This window comes from Miniopterus natalensis, chromosome 10 (assembly GCF_054644295.1).
Source record: "Miniopterus natalensis isolate mMinNat1 chromosome 10, mMinNat1.hap1, whole genome shotgun sequence".
Taxonomy (NCBI): domain Eukaryota; kingdom Metazoa; phylum Chordata; class Mammalia; order Chiroptera; family Miniopteridae; genus Miniopterus; species Miniopterus natalensis.
Genome location: NC_142090.1, coordinates 15,629,885 through 15,650,881, shown reverse-complemented (window position 1 = coordinate 15,650,881; position 20,997 = coordinate 15,629,885). Strand labels below are relative to the sequence as shown.

The 20,997-nt window shown below is 40.8% G+C and overlaps 1 protein-coding gene across 1 annotated transcript in view; it reads right to left on the bottom strand.

Annotated features, from left to right (window-relative positions):
- Window positions 1-20,997, bottom strand: part of COPG2 (coat protein complex I subunit gamma 2) — a 267,346-nt gene that overhangs the window by 224,897 nt on the left and 21,452 nt on the right. Inside the window, exon 6 of the mRNA XM_087821015.1 lies at window positions 4,046-4,121. Coding sequence (XP_087677141.1) covers window positions 4,046-4,121 — 76 coding nt within the window. The remainder of the gene's footprint in view (window positions 1-4,045; window positions 4,122-20,997) is intronic.

Here is a 20,997-nt window from a genome sequence, read left to right as displayed (position 1 = left end):
CCAATTTGAGGAATTCCATGAGTAGGGCTCAACCTATCAGGAACGTTGTTAAAGGAACTCCTACATGAGGATGAAAGCTGCTCTTGAAGTCTGAAGATACCTCTGTGTGGAGGGGATCTATTTTATATGGATCCCAGAGAGCCTTAGAAGTCAACTGTAATCTCTGACTACTTTAGATGCATAATTACATGTTTCATATATTACAACAATGAGCTCTCAATATGAAATCCTCTGAAAACAAAGTTCTTTTCAATTTAACTGGAAGAAAGCTTAGCACTGGAAAAGTGGAGGCCCATGAAGATACGTAAACAGATTGGTATCAATATTTAGATAAAGAGAATCTTATTGCTAGCACTAGCATCGTCAAGTCTTATGCCGCCAATTTAATGCTAAAAACAAAAAGTAACTACAATAAAACAGCTGAGTAGCAAAAAGCATTTCTATCACTCCTAGAATCCAGATATACCATTTGATCCTGCTCAACTTTTAAAACTTCAGAGGACTGCAAACATACACAAAAAATATACCCAAGCATGAGTATAGCTGAAATAGTATTTAATTTGTTTGCCAATGCCCAGCCTGCCCTTCATTTTAACCTTTCCTACTCACAGTTCCAAGGTGAACTTGGAACAGGTTACACCTGACTCGGACCCAGGTGTATACAAGCCACTGGGCTGGCTGATGGTTAACCAGGTTCTCTTTCTAAACTATCAGAACGACAAGGCTAGAGCCTGGTGAATGATGGATCATAACAGTAAATATCTGAGAAATCTTGCCAATGAATTCCTTAGAGCTGCCCTATTTATTGCTCTGGCATCTAGTTCTAAGTTTTACCTCAAATTCTGAGTTCTCTACATTGTGTAAGAAAGTTTCTTTTTAAAGCTGAATTCAAATGGGTTTTTGTTTCTTGTAAGCAATGTGCCCTGACTATAACAAGTCTATGAGAGCAAACAGAGAAAGAAACAGACTAATGTAAATAAGCAAAAGGAAAAACCAATCTGAAAGGAAAGAAGCCTGGAGCCACATGAGCCTTTCTGGTGGTCCTGTTTCTCTTACACAGATACACCTTTGAGACAGTACAGGTTCCACTCCAGACCACGCAATAATGCAAGTATCACAATAAAGTTACAAGAATTTTTTTGGTTTCCCAGAGTATATAAAAGTTCTGTTTACACTATACTGTAGACTATTAAGTGTGCAAGAATAGAATTATGGGGAGGAAACAAGATGGCGGCGTAGGTAGCAGCTGCACCCGCCGCCTCCCGCAACCGCATCAAAATTACAGCTAAAATGCAGAACCACCATCACTCTGAGCCTCCTGAGATCCGGCTGAACAGAAGCCCCGCAGCCAGGGAGCTGAAGAAGCACCGAGACCGGTAGGAGGGGCGGAGACGCGGGCGGATCGGGGCTGAACGGCGGAGACACAGCCACTGGCCCACACCTGGTGCCACAGATTAAACCCGGAAGGGAATCTCGGCGGTGGGGGTTCTCCAGAGGAGGGAGGGGTCCCAGCCCCACAGCAGGCCCCCAGCCCAGGGTTCCAGGGCCGGGAAGAGACGTCCTCACAACTCCGGGCTGTGAAACCAGCGGGGACTGTGGCTGAGGGTCACGAAGGGTGCGGGAGCCCCAGCAGCTCCTCTAAAGGGCCCGGCACGGACTCACTCGGATGCTCCCTCTGAGCCCAGCGCCGGGCAGCAGCTTGAAAGGAACCTGGGACACTTGGGGAGGAACTAACCTGCCTGAAGTCGGGGTGAGAGAAGGAGGGGCAGCTTTCTCCCAGGCAGAAGAAATGGTGGAGGCCACTGCTCCTTTGGCAAGTCCTCCCCACACAGCCGGGGGGCAGGCGCCATGTTTGAGTCGCCAGCACCTGACTCACACCTTTGGCCCCGCCCCGTGATTCCCGGAGGCCCCGCCCCTCCCCACCTGCAGCTCATCCAGGCCGTTTCCAGGGGCTTTTCTGTGCAAGTGGCCTCTTGAGCCTCATGCTTAGGACTTTCCTAAAATCTCTCAAACAAGCAGCAGCTGCCCCATACAGCTTGATAAGCGGCCCCAGGCTGGCACTAGCGGCAGCCTGCATTGGCTCATAGCTTGGCCTCTCCTGGACACCTGCAAGCCCAGCACAAGTAGCAGCCAACTACGGTTTGCTGTGTAGCCCTGGGCAAGGCACTGGCACAGGCTGACTACACCTCCCAGGAGGCCCCAGAGACAGTGCATCTGGTGGTCAGACTCGACCACGCTGGATTGCAACCCTACCACATCCACGAGTGACACACTCGAGGGGCGCACTTGGTGAACACCAAAGCTCCACTGAAGTAAATCCTGCTCCATTGGGGTGTCTCCAGCACAGCAGCTCTTTGGCTGTAGTTGGAGTGGGTCCTCACAGCCGATTGGCCTGGGGGTCAATTCATCCCAGTGACACCAACCAAGGCTCAACTACAACAGGACAGTGCACACAGCCCACACAGGGGAGCGCCTAGAAGGCCCAGCTCAGGTGACTGGGGAGGCTGAGCCACTGGACCCTACAGGACACCTACTACACAAAGCCACTCTACAAATTCCAGAAGACACAGCAACTCTATCTAATACATAGAAACAAACACCTGGAAGCAGCCAAAATGTGGAGGCAAAGAAACATGTCACAAAGGAAAGAACAGAAGAAATCTCTAGAAGAGGAACTAAATGAAATAGATCCAAGCAAGCTAATAGATACAGAGTTCAGAATTTTGTTTATAAGGATGCTCAACCATATTAGTACGAGTATTACGAAAATAACTGAGAAAATCAATGACATAATAAAGTACCAATTTGAAATGAAGGCTAGACGAACTGAAATGAAGAATAATTTACAGGGAATCAACAGTAGAGTAGAGAATGCTGAAAATCAAATCAGCAGTTTGGAACATGAAGAAACAAAAAACATCCAACTAGAAGAGCAAAAAGAAAAAAGAATCCAGAAATATGAAGATAGTATAAGGAGTCTCTGGGACAACTTCAAAAGGCCCAACATTTGTATTATTGGGGTGCCAGAAAGAGAGCAAGAAATAGAAAACCTATTTGAAAAAATGACAGAAAACTTCACCTACCTGGGGAAAGAAATAGACTTACAAGTCCAGGAGGCACAGAGGGTCCCAAACAAGAGGAACCCAAAGAGACCCACAGCAAGACACATCATAATTAAAATGCCAAAGGTTAAAGACAAAGAGAGAATCTTAAAAGCAGCAAGAGAAAAGCAGTTAGTTACCTAAAGGGGGCACCCATACGACTGTCAGCTGATTTCTCAACAGAAACTTTGCAGGTCAGGAGGAAGTGGCAAGAAATATTCAAAGTGATGAAAAACATAGAACTACAACCAAGATTGCTCTACCCAGCAAAGCTATCATTTAGAACTGAAGGTCAGATAAAGAGCTTCACAGATAAGAAAAAGCTAAAGGAGTTCATCACCACCAGATGAGCACTACAGGAAATGTTGAAGGGTCTTCTTTAAGAAGAAGCTAATGAACAAAACAATCTGACAAACTAAATAGATTCAGAGACACTGACGCAGGAAACAGACGATCATATTTCAGAGGAAAGAAGGAAGGGGGTGGGAAGAGATTAACCAAAGAAGTTATATGCATATATGCATAACTCATGAACACAGTCAATAATGGGGTGAAGGCCTGGGGAAGGTATGGGAGCGAGGTGGAGGGGGTCAATTGGAGGGAAAAAATGGGACACCTGTAATACTTTCAACAATAAAGATTTTTTAAAAAAAGAATAGAATTATGTCTAAAAAATGTACATACCTTAATTTAAAAATACTTTATTGCTAAAAAATGTTAACCATCATCTAAGCCTTCCAGAAGTTCTTTTTGTTGGTGGAGGGTCTTACCTTCAATTTGTAAAAACACAGTATCTGTGAAGTGCAATAAAGTGAAGCCCAATTAAAGAGGTCTGCCTGTACTGAAGATTCAGTCAGACTAGGGAATCCGACTCACTTTACACGGCCTCCTGCAGACAAACACAGTAACCCCTTTAACACCTCAGCAAAACGAAGAGAACTTACATCAGTGATTCTGCAGAGAGCCCTGATGGCCGGGCCTCGGTAGATATCTTCCTTTCCTGTCATGTCCTTGGTCAGACTAAGAAAAATCAGATTAGTTACTATGAGATCAATTAGTCAAGTCCTCTCTTGTGGAGTCCAGCCCTAGCTAATTCCAATTGTCCCCATAATTATCTCAACACAGTTGATTCAACAAATGTTTACTGAGTGTCTTCTTTAGATAAATATTAAAACTACTGGGTAAAAGACTGTTCTAAATCCTAAGAATGCAGCAGTGAGCAAGACAAAGTCTTTGCCTAACGGAGCTTATGTTCTAGTGGTAACAGAGAGATGATAATCACATGAATCATATTTTAGATACTGATAATTGGCAAAAAAAAAACACTAAGATGATGGTATACAGAGCCCTGGCCTGAAACCTCCACAAATCCTGAAACCCATCAGACTAGACGTAACTCTTTAAAAGAAATGGTCTCAAATGATGAACTCGTGGGGTCTCTCTCTCAGCCACAGCTTTCTAAAATAACAACTGACAATGACCTCAGACCCTTCTGTTGAATTTCAAAAACAGAGTGTGTGTGGACTGAGCCAAAAAATTCCACATCCATACTTTAAAGAGGTGTTTGGCCTTTATATTACTCACCCTATTACCCTCCCTTGCCTCGTCCGCATGCACTGACGATACCCCCAACATGACTACCCCTCTCGTCCCCTGCTCAGCTCCCCTCACCCAACCAAAATGGCCACAACTCCAACTTACTCCATCAGGGCACCAAGAAGAGAAAGTTGTGAATAACTGTTACAGTCCTTCGACTTCGTTCTTTTTTCAATTATAAAAATACTTCATTTATATAACAGGTACACTTTCAAAATATTCAGAAAGGTATAAAATATCAAGCCTAAGTTTCCCCTCATCTCCCCTCGCCTGCAGTACCACTCGACGAGAGATAACCCTGTGAACAGTGGCTTATGTTTTCTTAAGGAAGTTTTAAAAATACATGGAAAACAACAGAGACTTATTAAAATGCATGCCAATGGGTCTCCACCCCTCTGGCACCTTCTTTTTTACTTAATAACATAACTTGAGAATCTTTCCAATTGGCAGATTGTTTTTAATTTTAGATATCTACATATTTTTAAATAACCAAATGTATCTAGTGGTGGCAGTACCACACCCGGGCCTGCATCCTGGGAGAGAATTCCCCAGCCTCACAGGGTCCTATCTGGAACCTACTAGGCCAGTGAGCATTCAGGAGGCTATCCCATCATTGCACTAGGCTGTCTGCTCCTAGAAGCAGAATATGGTAAAACTACTGGGTCTCCTAGTCATGAGCCCACTGTCACACCACTTCCGTCATGAAATGAATGGCAGTGTCGTAGAGAACACCATGGCAATCAATTACGAATAACTGTTTGTACCACAACTTGGACTACTGCAAACCCGATTCATCCTATATTTTATGGTGGTTTTCCCACGTAATTTTTAAAAATTATATAGTCAAATTTTTCAATCTTTTCTTTCATTGCCTCAGGAATTAACAAAGCTTTTCCCTACACCAACATTAAAGAGGATACGCTTGTGTTTTCTTCTAGTACTTATATGGTTTTACTTTTAAATTTATATTCCTTAACCATTTAGAGTTCACTCATGTGTATGATGTGAAATATGGATCTAATTTTATCTTTTCCAAGTGGCTACTCAGTTGTCCCAGCATCATGTATTAAAAAGTACAAGTTTACCCCAGTGATTAGAGATGCCACCTTTGTCATATACTAAATTTCCACATATGTTTGGGTCTAATTCTGTACTTTCCATTTGTATCAGAGAATTCTGGAAAATGAAGATCAACAGGGCAGAGGTGGCACATGACAAAGCCATCACACATTTTATTCCATTGGTCTATTTATCTGTTCATGTGTCAGTACCACCACACTGTTTTAACTTTACAGGCTTAGTATTTACAGACTGGGAGAGTTAGTACTCCCTAGTGGTTTTCCTTTTCCAGTTACTTCTTACCTATTCTTATATGTTTGTTTTTGTACATGAACTTTAGTATCAAATTTTCTAACTCCATAATAGAGCCCATTGGTTTTTTATTGGGATTGCACTGAATTTATAAATTGCTTTAGGGAGGACTGAAATTTTTATAATGTTGAATTGACCTATCCAAAGGCAGTGGATATCTTTACATTTTTCAAGTGTACTTTGAGTCTTTCAGGGTTTAAATTTTTTTTTACTTCATATAAGTTTTGTGCATTTATTGTCAAAATTATTCCTAAGTATTTAATCTTCTGTGCTGTCGTAACGGGACTGTGTGTTGTTTGTCTACATGAAGGCGATTGATTTTTATATGTTAATTTTATATCCTGTGGGAATACATCTGTGTCACTAGAGCACCTGAAGAAGAGGAGAAAAGGGACTGATACCAAAAAATAATTTTTTTGAAGAAATAATGGTTGAAAACTTCCAAATTTGCAGAAAGACATAACGTTATGGTTTCAAGAAGCTTAATGAAACATATACAAGATAAATTCCAAGGATCGCACACCCAGATATATAACACAACTGCTGAAAACAAAAAATAAAGGAAAACTCTTGAAAGCATTAAAAGAAAAATGACACATTACAGAAAGGGAACTTTGGTTGAAAATACTATAGAGTTCTCATCAGAAAACACAAATGTCAGAGGACAAGGAAAGGAACACCATCTTTAAAATGCTGAAACAAAAGAAACTGAAAACCTAGAATTCCATAGCTACTAAAAATCTCTTTCAGGAGTGAAAGTGAAATAAAGACTTCCTCAGATGGCCTGGCTGGCTTGGCTCAGTGGTTGAGCATCAATCTACGAATCAGGAGGTCACAGTTCGATTCCTGGTCAGGGCACATGCCTGGGTTACGGCCTTGATTCCCAGTACGGGAAGTGCAGGAGGCAGCCGATCAATAACTCTCATCATTGATGTTTCTACCTCTCCCTCTCCCTTCCTCTCTCTGAAATCAATAAACACATATTTTTTTTTAAAAAAAGGGGACTTCCTCAGATAAGGTAAACTAAGAGTATTTGTCACCATTAAATATTAAATGAAATATTTCTAAGGAAATTATTAAATGAAGTGTTTCAGGCTGAAGGGAAATGATACTAGAATGATCCCTAGAGCAACCAATACAACAACATCTTTATAGGACTGAAAGAAAACAAACAAACCTGTCAACCCAGACTGCTGCGCCCAACAAAAGAGTTTTCAAAACCAGGAGGCTTATTTTACTTTTTTCTCTTTGTTCTTAGTTGGGATTATTTCACTAATTATCTTCAAGCTCATTGCCCCTTTCCTCTGACAAAGCTATTCTATTATTGAGGCCAGTCTGAATTTTATTTTACATATTGTACTTTGTCATTTCTAAGATTTTCATTTGGTTCTTTTTTTACAGATAGCTCTCTGCCAACAATTCCTTTCTATTCAAGAGTGTTCACCTTTATGGAACATGGTTACATTAGCTGCTTTAAAGTATCCCAAAATCTAGGTTATTTGGGGGTTGGCATCTATTGATTATCTTTTCCCTTGAGAACTGGTCAGACTTTCCTGGTTGACTAATATTGGATGTACATTTTTTATATTATCATGAGACTCTGGGTCCGGGTAAAAGCCTCTGGGAAATGTTGACTTTTGATTCCGCAAGCAATCCACCCAGTTAGCTTCAGATCACAACTTCTGCCTGGCCTTTTATGCATGTCACTCTTCCCACACTCTGTCTCTCAAGGACCCCTTTCCCCAGTTCTTCTAGTCAGGGATATGGGATTCTCTCAGTTTTAGTTCCCGGTGCAGCTGCATAATTCTGTGCAAGTGGATCCTCAAGTCAGAAGTAGAAGACAGAAATAAATGTGCATTTCCCCCCCCATTCTTCACACAAAAGGGCACCTTTTCTCAGGGACAGGTTTGATCTCAGGGTTTTTAGGTGTCTGCATCACTGGTCACACCATAGTGAAGTCGGTTCACAAATGGGGCTGGCCTCAGGGCAGTACCGGAGAGTAACTAGAGAAAAACCAAAACAAACAAGGATTCTCCCCATGCTCTCCAGCTTACAGGGGCCTTTTACTCAATCTGGTGCTCAGCCTCAGGGACGGGCTCCTGTCTTGGTTGATCCTGCCTGATACACAGTTCCCCCATTCACCCTAGCCTTGGGTCAAACACAGAGTATAAAGAGGAAAAATAACCACGAAACTCACTGTTACCATACTGGTTATTCATTAATTACTGTTTTCTCTCCCCATATTCACCTGCTATTACTGTATTCACTTTTCTGAGGCCGTAGGCAACTGCTTTTTGTACTTGTCTGGACAGTTTGTTGTAACCACTGGGAGAGTTAGCCTGCAGTGGCCTTACTCGATATCGGCTGTAACTGGAAGTCCCCCAGCTTCCCTTCATTCACTGTTACTCATTTCATTGAGCTTTGGAGAAGGGAGATTGAAGACTTGGCATCATAGTCGGCATCATTCCTCAAAAGTCTTCCACAATTTTATTTTAAAAAACAATAGGTATTAATCCAACCAGACTAGGACAGTCTCCTTGTCAACTGGGCATGAGAGGGAAGGGAAGAAGCACACAGAAAGGTTCTCAACACCCGTTACACCCACTGTGACGGTTCATTTTACATCTTAACTTGACTGGGCTAAGGGATACCCAGAAAGCTGGTAAGACATTACTGTGGGGTGTGTTCCTAAGGGTGTTTCCAGAAGAGATTAGCATTTGAACTGGTAGTCCCAGTAAAGAAGACTGTCCTCGCCAATGCCGGCGAGCATCATCCAGTCCACCAAGGGCCTGAACAGAACAAAAAGGGCGAGGAGAGAATTTGCTTTCCACTTAAGCTGGGACGTCAGATTCTCCTGCCCTCACGCATCAGTACTTCTGGAATCCAGGCCTTCAGGTTTGGACAGGAACTACTCCACTGGCTTTCCTGGGGCCCCAGCTTGCAACAGCAGACCATGGGACTTAGCCTCCATAATCATGTGAGCCAATACCTCCTAATAAATTTCTTTCCATATATCCATATATCTATAGGCTGTCTATACATATCTATAGGATATCTACATATACAGCTATGTAGATACATGGAAAGATATATATGGAGAAACCTAACTAGCATACCCACATTTCTCCCTATGTATGACTGCTTTCTTCAGCTGGGGGAGATAAATAATCTTTAAGATTCAAGTGCCCCTTGGCTGAAAAGGAAAAGTGGATTATCCTTTGCTTACATCATGCAACAAACTTTTATGGGTGTCTAACACATGCGGGATACTAATACATGCAGGGCACTTTTCCAGCAATTGATGATACAAAGTTATATGAGACATGGTTTTGCTCTCCAGGAGCTAACAGTAGAGAAGGTAAAAAAACATATAACCAAGTCATTACAGTACAATGTGTTAAATACTAGAATAGAAGTTAAAAACGAAGTGTTATAAGAACAACAGAGGAGACAATGATCTGTCAAGAATTGGTAAGTCAATGCATATAATGATGTTTAAGCTATTGAAAAAGGACATGGGATAACTACAGGCACAGGGAGAAACATGTGCAAAGGTATCAAACAGCAAGAGGAGCCCTGGCCAGTGTGGCTCAGTGGTTAGAGCATCGGCCCACGCACGAAACGGTCGCACATTCGATTCCCAGTCAAGGGCATGTACCTGGTTTGCAGGTTCCATCCCAGGCCCCGGTTGGGGCACATGCGGGAGCCAACCAATCAATGTGTCCCTCTAACATCTATGTTTCTCATTCTCTTTCTCTTTCCCCCTCCCTTCCACTCTCTCTAAAAACCAATGGGAAAAATATCCTTGGGTGAGGATTAGCAAAAAAAAAAATTTATATATATATATATATAGAGAGAGAGAGAGAGAGGGAGGGAGGGAGGGAGAACAGGGTGAGCTTGGGAAATGGCAACAAGAAATAAACCCTAGAAAATGCCAATATTTAGGTGACAAGCAGAAGACAAAAGTGACTTCTGTAAAGGGTAAATGGAGTACTCAGAGTTGGGAGGAAACTTAGGACTAGCATTCTGAAAGCCAAGGATGGCAGAACTTCAGGGAGTGTCTAATCGTGTTAAAACAGAGGTCAAGTAAAATGTGTACTGAAAACTGGCTTTTGGATTTTGCAATTAAGAGGTTACTGGAGATCTGTGAGAGAGAAGTTTCACTGTAGTGGCAGCTAAATCAAATTATAATAGAATCTCATTTCCTTTCTTGTTCTAAAGCAAGTCCTGGCAGTGACCCCTCATATGTAATGTTCAGGGACAGCAGCCCCATTCAAGTAGAAAAACTGTTTCAGGCTTGGACTCTCTCTTACCAAGTAAGTGGATGAACTTAGCTTCTTAGTTCCCTCAGGAACCTCAGAATATTGAACTCCCCTTCCCAAATCCTCACAGTATCCCAACAATTGACTTCAAAACTGCCTGCCAGATAACAGTTTCTACAACCTTTTCATTTCTCCCTAAATCAGGGTCTATGAACTGTTCATTTGACTTTCTGAGACTAGGGATGTAACTTACCACATACTGATACCCAACCCCCACTCCATCGGCCACCACTACTCCCTAGTGTGAGTGATAGATCCTTCCTCAGGACGCAGTTCCAGAATTCTAAGCAATCTTCAGATGCATTCTTTTCTGGGTTGTCTCATCAGACAGGGGTAAAGTAGCATGACCAGACTGTCGATATACCTGACCATCCTTAAACTAAATCTCTTCATGTTTTTGTTTTGTTTTTTAAACTGAGTTGTACTTTATACACAATAAAAATGCACAGCTTAAGTGCTCAGTTGGATGACTTTTAGCAATCGTGATCGCCCATGTATCCTCCACTCAAAATAAAATACTGAACATTTCCATCGTATCAGAAAGTTCTCTTGTGCGTACTTACAGTCAATTCCCTCCAACCCACCAGACTTCTGGTTTCTATCACCACAGCTGAGTTTCGGGTGGCCTTAGAATTACATAAATAGAGTTCCCTGTTATCTTTTATTCCAACATAATGTTTTAGAAATTTGTGTTGTTGCCTGAGTAAGTGATTTGTTCCTTTTTATTGCTGAGTAGTCCACCATATTAATATACCACAATTTGTTTACCCATTCACCTGCGGATGAACTTTTGGGTTGTTTCCAGTTTAAGGCTATCACAAATAAAGCTGCTATGAAATTATTGTAGTGTTTTTTGTGGCCACATATTTTTATTTTTTGTGGGTAAATATCTAGCAATGGAATTACTGGTCATTGAGCAGATATATACTTAACTTTGAGAAACTGACACTTTTTCTAAGACAGAAAAAGGGGTTCTATGGAAAGATAATCTCACAGGGTGATCGGATCACAAATTCCTAACCAGGCAGGTCATTGCAGATAGCCCTGCCCAAGGCATATGACTTTTTAATAAAAGGTTTATCTTTGCTTTAGGCAAGCCCTGGCCATTGTTTCTGTGCATTTTGGTTAACACACCTTTGAAATAAGCCTACCTACCCTCAAGAGAGCACACAATCTTGTAAATTATCCTATAATCCAATCCCCACCTTGCTTTCTCCCACCTTCATGTAATCTTCCTTACCTTCCCTCCTTAATTTCATATGTATAAAAGAAACTGCAAAAGTGTTCTCTGGAGCAGTGAGTTTCAACTGGTGTGCCATATGCAAGAATTTTTAAAACATGCAATACCTGATTATTTAGTCAGGGGCACTGACCTCTTTGTCCAATGGTTGTCAAATAAAAAAATAGACAACCAACACAATAGTTGTCCAGTGTGAATGAATTAAAATTATACTTATTTTTATTGTCAGATCAGAAAAAATATATTTTTTGGTGTGGCGCACAATTTTAGTAGTTTATGTGTGCCATGAGATGTAAAAGGTTGAAAATCGCTGCTCTGGAGCATTTACGATCATGTTCCCCCACATATGTCGTCAGTTTGGCTCAAATAAACTTATAAAAATTCTCTACAGGTTCGAACATTCTTATGTCAGCACTGCCTTCCCACCTACAACGTCTGAGTTTCAGCAGTTCCAATACACCTGGTACTGAAGCAGGCTTTTTGATTTTGGAATTGCTAGGCTTTGTTATTTTAACCATTCTAGTGGGTATGGAATAATCTCTCATTGAGGTTTTAATTTGTATTTCCCTGATAACTAATTACGTTAAGTCCATTTCCATGTGCTTACTGGCCACCCATATATATTCAGTTGTGAAGGGCCTGCCTTCAGGTTTTGTTCATCTCCTTGGTTTCTTACCAAGCTAACACAATTAATGGTCATCTGCTATATTAGTTTTTTACATCTGCTATAACAAATGACCACAATTAGTGTCTTAAAAGAACACAAATGTTTTATTTTATAGTTCTTTGAGCCAGAAGTCCAACACAGATGTCACTGGGCTAAAATAAAATCATTGTGTCAGCAGGGCTACATCCCTCTCATAGGCAAAATTGACCCTCACACACATATTCACCCCATCACAAGAATCCTCCAAATCTCAATATATTACAGTATGGATGAAAAGGGGCTACATACTAAACCTGATAAGCTAAGGGGAGGGCCATGCGGCAGCCTTACAAACTCAGAGATGTAAAGTAACCACATAGGATGGTCTGAAATTAAAACTTTTTAACCAAAAGCAATTCATGGTCATATCCTAGGGCAGTATTTTTCCTTAACAAAGGTCAATCTTCACCGTAACTGAGCCTGTAAGTTGTCTTTTTGCATCTAGTATAACATACCTGATAATGCCTTTGGAATTACAAACTAATTTCCTTTCCCCTCCTTACCCCTCAAAGCACAACCACCACACCAAAGCAAAGACCACAAATCCCCTCATTTTTATTGTTATCATGTTAATTGTTTACTGTTAACTATCCTGTACCCACCTACGTAAAAAAAAATGTCATTTTACTTTTTATCCAACCCCAGAGGTTACAACATACCCGCTCCCCCTTTGCTTTCTCCCACCTCCCTAATCTATTATCAATGGCTTTCATGTAACCCACTTATGCCTTTTGTCATTGTCATGTATAAAATAAAGTGCAAGCCCGGCCGGGCGTGGCTCAGCGGTTGAGAGTCCACCTAGGATCCAGGCGATCGGGGTTCGATTCCGGGTCAGGGCACATGCCTGGGTTGCGGGCTTGATCAATGACTCTCATCATTGATGTTTCTATCTCTCTCTCTCTCCCTCTCCTTTCCTCTCTCTGAAATCAATAAAGATATATTAAAAATAAATAAATAAATAAATAAATAAATAATAAAGTGCAAAACTGCCATTTTCTGGAGGATTTTTTCCATCCGTTGAGGTGCTGCTCCCCAGCAATTGTCGTCAGTTTGGCTCAAATAAACACATAAAAATTCTTACAGATTTGGATGTTTCTTACGTTGACATTTACTTGGTGTGGTCAGCAGGATTCTGAAGAAGCCCACCCAGGACCACCTTGCTGACCTGGACTCGAGCTAGGCACCAGCAAGGGCCCACTGAGCCCTACTGGCTCCTAGTTTTGCATTAGGTGGACTTGGGCGAGTTTCCCTTGGAATTTCAGACCTCCCTGTTTTAAGGTAAGAGGCCCTGATTTTATTTGACCTGCTTTGCTTTTGTTTTCTTTAATTCCCGAGGTGAGACTAAAGGTTAAGGGTTGAGAGGATCCGGGCAAAAGTGGGACTGGAGGAAAAATGGGTGGCTGTTTTTTAACTTTGGATTTTCCATTGGAATTGCTTTTTGGGAGTCTGAACAAATACCTTTTGCTGGATAAATGAGAGTCTGAACTCGTTTGGCTCTGAAGATAAGGGACACTTACCTCCTCCAGCCTGAATCTCAGGTATTCTTAGGTGACTAGGAATACTCATGGAAGTGTCGGAGGGCATCCCCCACGACATGCAGGAGCCCCACTAGGAATTCCAACTCAACTGTAATTAAACAATTGACTTGTCGGGGATGCACGTATAAAGTTTGGTCACCTAGCGCTTTGAGTCCTCATGGCTGTATTAGACAGGCTCGTAAGAGCGCTGATGCAACTTGGCAGGTGAGAGTCCTGTGGAGCTCAACGCGTAAGCAGCACACTTCCACCCACCACATAACATCCCTAGAAATTTGTTCAGACTCTACAGATCCCAAAATAATGCCCTGGCCGGTGTGGCTCAGTTGGTTGGAGCGTTGTCCCATACACCGAAAGGCCACGGGTTTGATTCCCAGTTAGGGAACATACCCAGGCTGCGGGTTCGATCCCCAGTTGTTCAGGGCATGTACAGGAGGCAACCAATCGATGTTTCTCTCACATCAATGTTTCTCTCTTTCTCCCTCTCCCTTCCTCTCTCTCAAATAAATAAAAACATATCTGTGGGTGGGGATTAAAAAATAAATATAAAAGACGAGAAACTCTCAGATCCCATTAATATTCCCTGTTAGGAAGCCTTTACTTGCAAGTACTTTACAGAAATGGGAAGATTTAACTAGAAATGATATCCACTTAAAATGGCTAAAAATGTGGTTTTCTTTCGGCACCTTAATTTTTTGCATGCAAAATTTGAAAATGCCGGCTCTAAAATGACACTGAATGAATGGGAAGCATATCTTGATTTGGAAATTAGAAAATTCTAGGTGGAGCATAGATAAATTGTTTTTTAAAAAAAGAAGTTAATAAGAAAGTTTAGAGATTATCTCTGAACTCAAGGCTTCTGAAGCTAATCAATGCCAGCCCCTCATTCCTGCCCCTTCCACAGCTCTGCCACTATACCTGCTTCCTGAGCTTCCTGGTCCGGACTTGCCCTCCCCATCCCTTCTTCCTTCCCCTTCTATCTCCTCTATGTCTCCTCCACTATCATTCCCTACTGAACTAAGGGAAAATGAGAACAGGAATTCAGACAAGGATAATCTAGGAACTCTAGCAGCTCCCTTTGGACAAAAGTTGGTCTCAAGCAGAGAGAAACCAACAACTGTTCCCCGATTTTCTCCAGACACTGATGGGTTTGTAAAGGAATTTAATTTAACTGTTACAGCATGTAATACTGGCTATTCTGACCTATTCCAATTAATATACCTACTGGTTTCTGGGAGCAAGGCAATAAAATTGCTAAACAGGGTCTTCTAGGAAACTTTAGAGGAGTCTGTAGAAAGCCAGGTAATCCTACAAAGGATTATAGGAAACAGAAACAGGATTTAGAAAGAGAAAAAAAGAGAGAAGCAAGCAAAGGTTTGCTTTGAAGGTGTTTTCCTTTCTCCTTACTAACAGTTTAGGAGAAATTAAAATTACCAAAAAAGGGGGGAAATTACTAGGACCCTTGAAATACTGGGGCTACTTTACCTGCTCTTAACCATACCTAACTAAGTTGGAATAAAGCTTCTGTGCAGATGGTAGGGATATCTAATCAACCAATGTCTGTTTTTAAATCAGAACCTGTCCCTTCCAAATAGAGAATGTTACAGGACCATATATACATACACACACACACACATACATATATATGTATATATTGCTCATCAAATCTGCCTCTATTCACCTGATAGGGCAAGATTTTCTTGAAACCAATAATTCCCACATATTCTTTTTCCAGAAGAGTGAAATGTATTTGGAAGTAAATAAATCAGATACTAAACCAATTGGGAAAATAACGATTTTAAAGGAACCTCCCTCGACAAGATGAACTGACTGTTCGTTATAGGACATTCCAAGGCAACTACAGACCTCTGCCAATCACTAAGACCCTTTATGCAGGAGCTGGAATTAAGACCAATATACAAGACTACTTTTTAAAAGGGGCTTATAATTCCATCACAAGCCACTGTAATTCTGCTGTCCTTCCAATAAGGAAACTCAATGGAAAAGAATGGAGATCAGTACAAATCTCATAGCTATAAATGTTATTCCCAAACATCCTGTGATTCCAAATCCACATAACCTATTATCAGCTATTCTGTGGACTGCCAATATTTTTCAGTAATAGATTTATGTAATGCCTTTTTCAGCATTCCAGTAGAAAAAGACAGTCATTACCTCGTTGCTTTCACCTGGGAAGACCACAAGTTTACTTGAATAGTAATGCCCCAGGGATATACAGAGAGTCCCACCTATTTCTCTTAGGCACTAAAAGTTGATTTAAATGATGTTAATTTTTTCTAGAGATTTCACTCTAATCCAATATGTAAAATAATACCCTTTATGCTCTAGAACATTACTATATTCCCAAAAGGACACAATTTACCTATTACAACAGCTAGCTTTAAAAGGACATAAGGTCTTGAAGGATAAGCTTCAATTTTGCTTACCTTAAGTAAAATACCTTGGTGATCTCATATCTAAAAACGGGTTACTAACTAACCCTGAAAGATTCAGAGGAACTCTATCTTTTCCTCTTCCAAAAACAAGAAAGTAGCAAAGAGGTTCCTGGGTTTGACTGGATATTGTCACAACTGGATTCCAAATTTTTCATTAAAGGCCCAGCCTCTACATGTCCTATTAAAGTCAAATTGACCTGATCCAATTCAGTGAAACCCAGAAGAAAAACAAGCTCTAAAACCTCTAAAAGAATTATCTAAACCTTCCACCCCGGGACACCTTACTTATAAACTTTCTAACTTTTTATACATGAAAATAAAGGAGTTTTAACTCAAAAAGACACAGATCATCATAGAACTACAGGCTATTATAGTCAGCAATTAGACTCAGTAGCCAAAGGTCTCCCTCCCTGCATAACAGCCATTTCTGCTATAGACATGGTGTATAAGCAAAGAGAAAAAACAGTTATGGGCTCTCTTTTATGTTCCTCATTCTGTTGAATCTCCACTGTATTCTCATTGCACTGTCAGTCAACTGGCTCTTGCCTGCTGCACCTGATTTTACTTGAACTCAATGTAACAGTCTTAACCCAGCAACTTTGCTACTTTCTTTGCAGGATGAAAACATTCCGCAAGCGTTTTGCTTACTGACCACCTTCTTGCTCCTACGAATGGTTTATAGGAAACTCCTTGATAACGCTGACCTAATTTGGTTTACAGACGGATCTTTGAAAGATAAACAGGTATGTTACTGAGCTAGATATGCAATAACTTCCATGATGGACATAATTAAAAGTTCTTATCTACCTAAAAAAAAATCTGCCCAGCAAGCTGAATTAATTGCTCTAACTCGGACTTATCAATTGGCCAGAGATCAATTAACCAATATTTACACTGAGAGTAGCCATGCCTTTGGTGTAGCTCACAACTTTAGAATATTGTTGAGTACCAAGACTTCTAATTTTCTGAGGGCAGCTCATAAAAAATGGAAAATGGGTTGTAAATTTATTAGATGTCATAGAGAAATTAAAACAACCAGCAATTATCAAAATTCCGGCACATTCTAAATAGCTGCCACCATGGAAGTAAAAGGAAATGATCTAGCCAATGCTGCAGCCAGGTAGGCAGCATTCAACAGCCAAATTATCCAGACCTGAGAATACTCCTTACTTTCTATTAAATTAATTTTAAAAAGAAAAGAAAAACTCTTATAGTTCCAACGGACGGCTGCAAAAGAAAAGAGAGACTATGACAACAAAAATGGGGAACCTTTGTCCCGGGCAAACAGATATGACTTGGACCAAATCAGAAACCAATCTCACCTATAGAGGCTTAATTACCTATACTTTAACATGTACATAAGCTAAAACATTGGGCCCTTAAGAAATAATTTCATAAACAATATTACTGCTACTGTAACTCATAAAGTATATAGTAGACATTCTATCTGTTCAAATATAACCCTGGGAAATCATTCCATGGATCCCAAGGACATCTCCCACTTCCTTTAGATCCATTTGAGGTATGGTAATTGAATTTTATCCAAATGCCACCATCTCAGGAATACAAATATGTGTTAGTTTTTTGTATGGGTTGAGGCATTCCTTGCAAGAGAGCAGCAACCTTAATGATAGGTAAATTATTAGAAAAAAATTCATTCCCAATTGGGGAATTCCCTCTGAGTTACAGTAACTGAGGGACTCATTTTACTGGGCAAATAATGCAATCCATTTTTAATATATGGCCTATTCTACAGTGCCTATCACCCTCAGTCCTCTGGATTGGTGGAATACACAAATGGTACAACTAAAACTCAACTAGAGCCAGGTTGGGTGTGGCTCAACAGTTGAGCATCAACCTAGGATCCAGGAGATTGCAGTTCAATTCCCAGTCAGGGCACATGCCGGGGTTGCGGGCTGAATTCCCAGTTAGGGACGTGCAGGAGGCAGCTGATCAACGACGACTCTCTCATCATTGATGTTTCAACTCTCTCTCCCTCTCCCTTCCTCTCTCTGGAATCAATAGATATATTTTAAAAAATAATAAAATTAAAAAACTCAACTAAATTTTCAGAAGCTTTTAATTTCCCTTGACCAAAAGCTCTCCCTATACTGATCCTCAACCTGATATCTACTTCTTTTGATAAGCACAGCCTTTCTCCTTATGAAATAGTCACCAGCTACCCTATGAATCTAGATGAAGGGACATATGAATCAACTTTACTAAAAGAAGGCATTCTGCATTATTATCAAGGGCTCATTAACCAGCTTATAGGGACTGATAAATTAGTGACATTCATTTCACACTGTGTTCCTGAGAGAAGACTTCAAAGACCACAACTTATAACTAGATTTTTATCTATTGGAAAAGACATTCATTAAAGACTCTCTAACATTATATCAGGGGCCTAACCTCAAACGGACATCTGCCCCCATCTCTGACACTTTTCTCCACCTACAGCAGAGATCAAATATGTTGCCAACATCAGAGACAGACAGCTTTCCCAAGACATCAACAAGGCCTGTACACCTCCAAACTGATGATGAACTTTGTTTGTGGCTACCTGTCTGCAAATATTAATAATAATTACTATTACACTTGTTCTTTAGGCTTTCTCAAACCTTGTATATAGCCCAACTGTTAATAATTGCTATACCATCTTTATAGTTTCTCGTTTGAAATTCAGAAGAAATGCTATTGCAAAAAGAAGGGACGTGTGTATTTTTAAGAGAAGTTAAAAGAGAATAGTTTGTCCTAAAAAGTTGGTTATTTTTGAATGAATAAAGAGACAAACTAAGAACAGGGAAGTTGTTGAAAGTTAGTGGAAAACAACTATTAAGAAAGGAATTTTATATATAAATGCCAGAATCTAATTATGGGAATATGCTTACCCCCTAACCCAACAAAGACTACTAACTGTATTAATTCAGAAAGAAGCTGAAATGGCTATAAAAACATGGCCCTCTATAAGCGCTGCTGAGGCACAGGCAGTTCACTTATGAAACTCTTACTGTCCTCCTGACTTCTGAAATTTTAAATGGTAATTATAATTTACAGCATTGTGTTCTTACAGCCTTGGTCCTGATTAAAACTTAAGATTACAGCTTCAAATTGTACAACTAGTGGAAATCAGATTAATAACTACCCGAGTGCTTCCAATGGGAACTAGATGGGTCACAGTAAACAGGAACTCATCTAATGGTCAGATTATGAAAACAGAAAAGGTGTATGGTCTGCCCTCAAACTATAAGTGAATGTTATTCTAGATGCAAAATATAGAAAAGTGAAACAGGTGGCAAAACTTGGATCATAATAGCTTACAGGTTAGAAATGATCCAGAGTGGTTTTCTTAATAAAGGCCCATAAGACCCAAATGCCTCCCACTTTATCTACTTTTAACTTCTGAGAAAATTTGGCCTTGACTTCCATCCAAGGTTCTGCTGTCCCCAATGGTTCATCATTCAGGAAGACAAATGCTGATACTGAGACTTCCTAGGAACGAGCCTTCCTAGCACCATGGGACCTCATTATCCGACCAAAAGGTTGGTCATCAGTGCATTCTTTGGACTGATTTATGACCAAAAAGGGGACATGTGGATGAAAAGGGGCCACATACTAAACCTAACAAGCTCAGAGGAGGCCTGTGTGGCAGCCTTACAAACTCAAGAAACTGAAAAACTAACTACACAGGATGGTCGGAAATTAAAACTTTCTGACTAAAAGCAGTTCAAGGTGGGCAGTCATGTCCTAGGGCAGTATTTTTCCCTAACAAAGGTCAATCTTCACCTTAACTGAGCCCGTCTATGGTCTTTTTGCATCTAGAATGACATACCTGATAATATGCCTTTGGAATTACAAAGTAATCCCCTCCCCACTTCCAAGCACAACCACCACTTGCAGAGCAGAGGCCACAAATCCTCTCATTGCTATTATCCCGTTAACTGTTAACTATCCTGTACCCACCTGTGTAAAAGAAATACGTGTCTATCATTGTACTTTTTATCCAATCCCACAGGTTATACACACGCCCTTTGCTTTCTCCCGCCTCCCTAATCTATCCCCAGTGGATTTCACGTAACCCACTTATGCCTCCTCATCATACTGTAATGTATAAAATATGGTGCAAAACTGCCATTCTCCCGAGCACTTTGTTAATCCACGGAGGTTTTGCTTCCCAGCAACTGTCATCTGTTTGGTTCAAATAAACTCATAAAAATTCTTACAGGTTTGGATGTTCCTTACATTGACAACAGCATCAACGCAAAGTCCAAATCTCATCTAAATCTCAAAGTCCCAATCGTAACATCAAAATCCACCAAATGAGGTATGGGTGAGACACTGGGTATGATCAATCTATCCTGAGGCAAAATTCCTCTCCACCTGTGGACCTGTACAACTGGAAGTTCTCGGCTCCCAAAATACCAGGGACTGCTACAGGACAACAGAGATAAGCATTCCTGTTCAAAAAGAGGGAAATGCAAGGGAGAACCACTGGTCCCATGCAAATCTGAAATCCAGACAGGCAAATAGGGAAAGGGTTCAAGGCCTGGGCAGGACTCTCTACAGTCCGGAGCTCCACCCTCGGGGCCGAAACTCTGCCCTGAGCCACCCTTCCTGTTCATAAAGGACAGCATGTGGAATCTGGGGCTCAAACAGCCCCCTTTCCCTCA